Raw genomic sequence first — 8,241 nt, 5'->3', positions numbered from 1 at the left:
TCTGGCTCAGACACTCCTCTGTTCCCTCTAGCTGGGTCTGGTTGGTTCTCTGGCTCAGACACTCCTCTGGACGTCCTCCCGGTGGAAGACCCGGGTCTCCTGAAACATAGCAGTAACCATGAGATGCACATGGCTGGAAGATAAATTAAATCTCACAACTGAAAAGGTCCTGATGTTCATGGCACTAGCGCTGTTTCAAGCAATTCGCATAATGTAAAATTATATTTTAGTATCCCAATATTGTTCCTGCTGTTCCACATACAGTAGGCCTACTGCCAACCAGGTAAAGAAATCACAGATAGTGGCTTTAACCTTTTACTTTGAGACCATTAGGGTTTTATGGAAGATGCATATAACATTTTGCTAGATTGATCACTTCAAATGCTCCAACCTTAAAATAATAAACAAAAATAGCCCAACTACAAACTCTCAATGTGTCGCGCTGCTTGTAGATCAGCTATTTTCACTGCAAATGACTCAAATTATCAGTCGTAGCGACTGACAAGTTTAATCTGTGAAAGTATCAGCAGCCTAGTGTCAGGTAGTCGTTAGCCAGGGTGCCAGAGAATGTGATACTACTTGAAACACAAGAGAGGTAAGGTATAAGTAGAGGTGTGTGTGTGTGTGTGTGTGTGTGTGTGTGTGTGTGTGTGTGTGTGTGTGTGTGTGTGTGTGTGTGTGTGTGCCTACCTGGTAGAAACAGGCGGCAGGGTGATGATGCGGGGTCGTGCTGTAAGGATCAGCTCTCCAAGGAAAGCTTCCTTCATTATGTTCTGTACAGTGTTCAAGAGGATGTCCTCACACAGGTCAGAGAATTCAGGAGACCTGGGCGGACACGCGGACACACACACACACACACACACACAGAGAGAGAGAGAGAGAAATGTATTTTCTCAGTTATGTTTTGTTTTAGTTTCCAAATGGTGGTCATCTTATATTATATGTCATTTAGGGATTAAGCACTGTTTATTCTCTATGGACAGTTAAGAACTGAAAAAAGTGAACAATTCGGTTGAAAGTTCACGTTCCTAATCAAAACGGGTGCCAGTTGAAGCCCATTCACTTACCTTGGACTTGAGTCATTCCAAACAGCATCTACCTAATTTGTGAATGTAATAATTAAATTTACAATATAAATGTATTTCCCGTCACTAGCTAGTCAACCTGACAACATACTTTACAAATGGCGTGTCTATGGATGGACAGGATGATTCTTTTTGTTTCCGACAAAATAGTGATTATTACAATGTTTGCTTACTTGCGTATGCTCTCCTGTACAGGGTCTTCCTGCATCAACTGTGACGGCTGTTCTGTACACGGTGAGTGTTGCATGTTCTCCATATGTACCGTGTTCTGCTGGTCGTGCACGTGCTGTGCATTCTGTGTATGTCGCATGTGTGGCATGCTCTTGGTCTGCTGCCTCTTCCCTGACGGTCTTCCTTCAACACCCACACTGGCCACAGTGTGGCGCCGCTCCCTCCACCCAAAGCCTGTCCCGTCTGGCGCAGAGTGAGGTGGGGGAGTTGGGTGGATGGAGGCAGATGGGGGACACAGGGTACGGAGGAGTTGGAGGGACGGGGACGAGGAGATGGATGGGGAGGCAGGGGGCGGAGGAGTTTCTCTGAACTGGCTGAAGTAGGGGATGGGCTCCGACACTCCATCCACCAGAGACTGATGGAAGAGTGGGTCATCCAGAACGCTCCTGGAGGAGATGAGGGTAGATAATGATACATGCAAATTGAGATACAACTGAGTGTGATATTCAGTTTATCAAGCCAGACTAGACTTAAATTGGCCTCACTAACCCCCTCACGAAGGTTCAAAAGGATTATTGTAGATCAACTTGCTCACACTTGTACTTGTTTAGATGTCTAAGCCATCTATCTGACTTAATTGTGGTACCTGTGGTATTTACTGTATTATAATGATTATTAGTTTCTCGTGTTTCTTAAGATCACTTTGGAGAATTTCTTATAAGGTATTTTTCTGTGTATCATGGATGTACTACTGTTGTTTTGTTGTGTATTATATGTACAGCGGAGATGTGACATTTTAATCTGCCTCTTGGCCAGTTCCCACTTGAAAAAGAGACATCATCTCAATGTGTTTACTGGTTAAATAAAGGTTAAATAAATAAATAAAAATACCATGCCTAATGCACAGTCCTCAGCCATACATGTCAAACGTGAACCCTGTCCACTAACACATTTATCTGTGTCTGCATTAGTGTTTACCTGAGCAGAGAGCCAAGTATTTGTGTGACGATCTGTGTCTGAGGGCCGTGTGTGAGTGGGGGCAGTCCAGCAGCGTGGAGAGGTGTGCTAGAGGAAGTCGTTTCTGGGCTGGTTGACTTTTCCTGGGGCGGTCTGATGAAGAAACATTAATCCAACTAGATCTCAAGCTTTTTAGTTTTGGGCTGCAGTTACACATATTTCCTTGTGTCATCATGTACAGTACAAATGTAGAAAATCTGACAGGCAGGGGTGTTAGCAGTGGCGGAACAAGTCAAAGCTGGCCCGGGGGGCAGAGCACATGATGCCAACACCCCCCCTCCTTCAGGTAATGAGTGTATATTCAACACTTCGAGTACAAATTCAATTTCAAACAATTTCACCCCAAATACATTTGGAGACAATGGAGGCCTAACAGTTTCAGCTTTCAGTTTCAGGCGGGGCCGCAAAGTGCACCCGAGTCCTAACAAAATGTATTTCTTTGTGGTGTGATGTGGCGGCTGGTCAGAGTGCAAGAGCTTGTGAAGTGTGAGTATTTCATTAGCTTGGACAACACGATGTGAAAATCCTTCGGAAATTAACTGGCAATTGTGATTTCATATATAACCCAAGTGTCTACATGTCCATGAACATGAAGTGTGTGTTACCTATAGACATAGTGCTTATTGAGCTGCTCAGGAAAGCGTTTCTGGTACTCCAGTAGACTATGGGAGCGTGCTGTCACCCCCAGATGCAGCACAGCAGGACGAGGGGGTTCAGGACGCCTGCACACTGCTGCTGCTTCTTTCTGTGCCCGCCGCTCTGCCCGCGTTGGCCTGGCACACGTACCCGCCAATATGCCAATGCTGCTGCTGGAACGGATAGGGGGAAGAGTCTGAGGAGGGAGGGGGGAGAGAGAGAGAGAGAGAGAGAGAGAGAGAGAATTTTACAATTTACAATAAAGAAAGAATTCAATTAACCCACACATTAGCTTTTATATCCACCTATCTAGAAATTACAACTTTATTTGTCCTGCTACTGTAAATGGACAGTTTAGCCTCTCCTGCTATTACATTCAACAGGAATTGGGACTCTGCCCCATATGCCATACACACTACGTCTACACAGTTTTTATTGGTTGGACCATTTTCACATACACATATATTTCACATAATATATTTCAACAAGCGAGGAGTGAGCTAGGTTGAACGCATGAAAAAGAGTCACCTTGTATTTCCTGACTGTCAGCCCACTCCTCACCACTTCTACTGGATGTTCCTGAAAGAAGATGAGACATGAGCGATTGAGCGAGCAAGGAGAAATTAGGGGCCATTGACAGTTATATTATCTAACAATCTCTGCAGTAGAACCTTGTTTACTGGAGTCCCTGATGAGCCATCATTGAGGTCTTTCTCTGTGATAGTAAACTCATGCCGCTGTCTCTCCTGCTCTTCCTCCCAGAGCTGCAAAGCATCCTGGTACTGAGTTAGAGCTTCCTTACGGGTGACCTGGAGGAGAGGGGAGAATGTGAATTTATCTGTGTGTGGTTCCATACTATAGCCCCTGTGACTGTCTGACCAACGTGTTGTGAAGAAGCAGCTACTAGCTAGCAGCTGTCTGAACAGTCAAAACATAGCATGTGTCAAGTTGACGAACGTCAATCCTTAACTTCCAGTCGGTGGATTTCAAAATAAGAGCATTTTCCCCCCATCAGTAGACTTCAAAATATATATATTTTTTAACTTACTTTATTTAACTTTATTTAATACTTTCTGATATCGGTATCGGTTGATAAGCTGATTTTGGTATCAGATATCGTATCGGCAAGGAAAAAATTGTATCGTAACAACCCTAGTGTGTGTGTGTGTGTGTGTGTGTGTGTGTGTGTGTGTGTGTGTGTGTGTGTGTGTGCGTGTGCGTGTGCGTGCGTGCGTGCGTTACCTGGCAAGTGAGATCTAGCTGGTAGATGGCTGGGCTACCTGAGGCAGTCATTGTGAGGACAAGCAGAGCGCCCTCCCCTGGACACAGAGTGCCTCGCTCTGGATGGATCTGCACTACCTGACACACAATCACAAACTGGTCCAATAGTCATAGAAAGACAATGATATCTAGCTGTCGAGGGGACCCCCTACCATTGGCATTGATTTAACATTTTACTTTTATCAGAGGCGGTGAACACTGGTGATATAAATACATACAGTACAATGTATATATGTACTACTTTTCCTTTTTGATTGCGTGCTGTATGTTCTCACTTTTAGGATTGTTTTAGAGGCTGACCACCCAGCTGGACTCTGGGAAGCAGAACACACACACCCCTACCTGCTGGTTGTCCCATGCATAATGCACTGTGTCAGTGTTTGACACATTGTTGAGGAAGAGGATTCTAGTGGGGCGGGAACACACTGGGATATCACCAAGCACAATTCTCTCCTCTGACAGGAAAACTGCCTGCAAACACACATCCACAAAGACACACACACATATGCACATTATGCAAGCACCCATGCATTCGCTCGCACACACACACATGAGCGTGCACGCAGGCACGCAACTGGTTTTCAATACAGTTACAGGGCAGTAAAGACACTTCTCGGTTTCCAAGAGATCACTGCTTCACTGACCTCTCTATTCTATTCTATTCTGAGGTCAAGTTACCTGTCCAGGTGCAGGTACTCTCTGGACGCAGGGCACAGTTGGCCGGGCCTCATGCAAATGATGGGGACCTGATGAACCCAATACCCGAGAATCGAACCCACAACCCTCAAAGCTCACCACCATGGATTCCCCACCCTGGATGTGAATAGGGACATCCACCTGGAGATATAAAAACAAATACAGGACTTGATGTTAAAAGATAGAAGAATGCAGATAGCAAACACGTTGCTCTATGCTTATACAGTACTACAAATGCACATAGGGCAGAACCTTGACCATGCACTGTGACTTTGATATTAATTAAATAAAAAAATAAAAGCTATTTTTTTAAGAAATCGTGACGGCAGGATTAAAGTGGTTAAAATACAAATGTAATAATTTGTTTTAAAACTGACAAGATTAATCGATGTGTCACCTACTGTAGCTTTTACAATACAACCTCTCAGCTGGCTGCGGGTGTAACAATACAACATGGAAAACATGGCCAGGTTTCAAACCCAGATCTCCCAGGTGGGAAACCAAACATCTTATGTGTTGTGTCAAAGGGGAAACAAAGGGGAAACAACCTTTTGAGCTTGGGCAGAGCATACTCTGTCACACTTACACTGTACGTTTTGGCCTCCAGAGGAGCAAGGACCCACTCTAGCTGGGCTGTCTTCCCAGGGAGGAGCTCTCCCTCTGGGTTAAGGCAACACAACACTGGCTGGTTAAAGTTGTCCACTTGGAGCTGCTTCAGGGGGGCTGTGTCCACGTTGTAATGGACCGGGACCCCACCTCCATTATACAGCTCGTACACCTGCAGGACAGGCCACAGGATGCTGCAGTCACACACACACACACACACACTTGCAGATCCACACTTTCCCCTCACACGCACGCACACACGCATTCACTGACCTGTCTGGGTGGACTGAATCCTCCGATGGCTATGGGGGTGAAAACATGTCGACTGGAGGTGTAGTGGAGGTAGGGTCTGTCTCTTTCCACTGTCACCCCCTGGAAGTTCAACTGCATACAAACACACATTCAATTAAACATTGTATTGATTTAAAAATGTTACTCTTTGTTTTTAAAGCCTTTAACAGCCGTGTGCCATGACAGTACATTTCTGATCTGGTTTCTGCACCTCCTGCCCCCTGGGTACTTAGGTCACTTTCCCAAATGTTCCTTGTTGTTCCGCCAACAAGCCTTAAAACAAACAGCCTCACCTGAATCTCTCGTCCGCGGGAGAGTTTAAACAGGATGGGCAGTCGGTCTGTTCCTACAAAATCATGCCTGAGAAGTGAGATGAGATTATTAACACTTATACCAACATTACTGTCATCCTATGTAAATAAGTTGTACAAGTTACAATTATAATAGCCTATATCCTTTTCTGTATTCTATCTACCGTAAATTCTCTTATAGGAACCCGGGCTATTATTTGTCTCAAGAGTAGCGGGCACCAGGCTCTTGTTGGAAGCAGGACAGTATAAGAGACAAGGCTTTTATTCCTATTTCTCAAAAATATCAGAATGATTCAGATCAGATTTTTTTATTAGATACCGTATTTTTGGAAAAAAATATAAATATTATATATTATATATTAGGTTATTTATAAAGAAAAGCGTTTTTATTGGAAAATCATCATAGAAAGGCTCATACAGAGATAACATTCTGCTGTATTGTATTGCATTAACCAATTCATACTGAAAATCAGCTCCTCATAATGTGTATCAGAATAGAATACAGTCCACACAGCATACTGCTGGGGAATAAAAAAACACTACATTTCCCATCAAGCTCAGCGGCTCGTTTCGTCATTCAGATGCGACTCTCCCTGGTAAACAGGAACCACAGGATACTAGCATGGATACTAGTATAGCCGCATTAGCTTCATTGAGCTTCATTTACTGTTTGGATTAAACTTCCACGCTAAAGATCTCATGTGCGGCCGTCATCCACGCCGATGTTCGCGAGGACTACGCACACGCACGCGCCCCGGTAAGTTGCCAAAGTCATCCGTCTTTGCCAAACGGAACGTGAAATGAGCGGCGTCCAAATATCGCTGCGCAGTTTGTAGACAGTGTACGGTAAATCACCGTAACAGCTGGCTTGGGATGTGAGTGACAGTCAGACAGAGTGGAGAAAGGTACTCCTGAATGATACGTAACGTAAAAAAAAAGAGGAAAAAGGAGGCTCTTATTGGAGCGTCGGCTCTTAATTACTTAATTCAATTGCGCACCCGGAAATTAAAGCAGGTCCGGTTCTTTATTAAATATAGGATATTATTAGAGCATTTACGGTATGTTAAGTCTGCCATTGACCTGTAGCTGAAGTGCACTGCCCTCTGCTGGCCAGGCTGCAGAGTTCCAGAGCTGGGGGAGATGCTGAACAGATGGTTGTCCTGGATCTAGAAACAAATGTAATATCCCATAATCTATGTTTAATGTTTTTGATAGATGCTATAGTTCTACTATACTATGCAAATAAATGTTGGTTACTTCTTCACGTTTTATTGTCTAGATTCTTTTGTTGTTAACATTTGAAGTCTAAAACTCTGTCTGACAAAGACCTATAGACATGAACCTTCAACCTTCATCTGGGACAGCTCGGTGCTGCTGAACTCTCCACTCTCTGTCCAGTACTCCAACTCTATCTGCTGGTCCTTTGGAAACAAGAATGCCCTGGGGGGGGGAGAGAGTCTATATCAGTGATTCTGTACCATTTTGAGCGGTGCATTGCCTACTGCTCCAACATTTGACTATTTCAAGGACCCCCAATTTGTTTTGCATTAGGCCATTGACCGTTTGATACAATAAGGCCAAAGGCCAAATCATGAATACTTTTGAACATTCTGAACTTCCTTCCCCATCATAAATATAAACACAACACAGGTCTGTTTTACTGCAGCATTTACAAACTTTGGACCTTTAACTAACTCAACTCTGCACTCCGGTTTGCTCTACTACATACATGGGCAACTGGCAGCCGGGGGCCACACACAGAGCGGCCCCCACCTTCACTTAATGCGGCCCACAGGTTATTATCGGAATACTGATATATTATCGATTTCAGCTGTTACAATTCCAAACATGCAAACATGACCCGCTTTAATTACTTCAGTCTATATTAGTAGTTCTATTCTATTGTCTTTTTATGTACTAATTACTAGTATGGTAGTATTAAAATGTTAGTCTTTTTTATGTCCAATGTTTTTGTATTTAAGTTCATAAAGTTAACATAAGTAAACACATTTGAAATTAACTCAAAATGTTACATTTCAGGATTCGAATCCAAAAATAACAAATATTTGAGCTTGTAGGTCGGCTATTTTTGCTACTGGAGACAAGGTTTTTGCTCGACAGCAACAATATGCCATGTGACTCCCTGG

General features: G+C 43.8%; 1 protein-coding gene across 1 annotated transcript in view; it reads right to left on the bottom strand.

Moving 5' to 3' along the window:
- Positions 1-686: 686 nt before the first annotated feature.
- cfap65 (cilia and flagella associated protein 65) overlaps positions 687-8,241 on the bottom strand; it is a gene marked incomplete at both ends in the record, with an annotated part of 24,074 nt that continues 16,519 nt past the window's right edge. Inside the window, 13 exons of the mRNA XM_080752752.1 lie at positions 687-825; positions 1,259-1,702; positions 2,235-2,366; positions 2,879-3,082; positions 3,564-3,718; positions 4,152-4,268; positions 4,533-4,661; positions 4,869-5,027; positions 5,473-5,664; positions 5,766-5,876; positions 6,077-6,143; positions 7,175-7,260; positions 7,444-7,534. Coding sequence (XP_080608878.1) covers positions 687-825; positions 1,259-1,702; positions 2,235-2,366; positions 2,879-3,082; positions 3,564-3,718; positions 4,152-4,268; positions 4,533-4,661; positions 4,869-5,027; positions 5,473-5,664; positions 5,766-5,876; positions 6,077-6,143; positions 7,175-7,260; positions 7,444-7,534 — 2,026 coding nt within the window. The remainder of the gene's footprint in view (positions 826-1,258; positions 1,703-2,234; positions 2,367-2,878; positions 3,083-3,563; positions 3,719-4,151; positions 4,269-4,532; positions 4,662-4,868; positions 5,028-5,472; positions 5,665-5,765; positions 5,877-6,076; positions 6,144-7,174; positions 7,261-7,443; positions 7,535-8,241) is intronic.

Source organism: Nannobrachium achirus (genome assembly GCF_963921795.1).
Source record: "Nannobrachium achirus genome assembly, chromosome: 22".
Taxonomy (NCBI): domain Eukaryota; kingdom Metazoa; phylum Chordata; class Actinopteri; order Myctophiformes; family Myctophidae; genus Nannobrachium; species Nannobrachium achirus.
The sequence above is the reverse complement of the archived record's forward strand: the minus strand, read 5'-3'. Positions and strand labels throughout refer to the sequence as shown.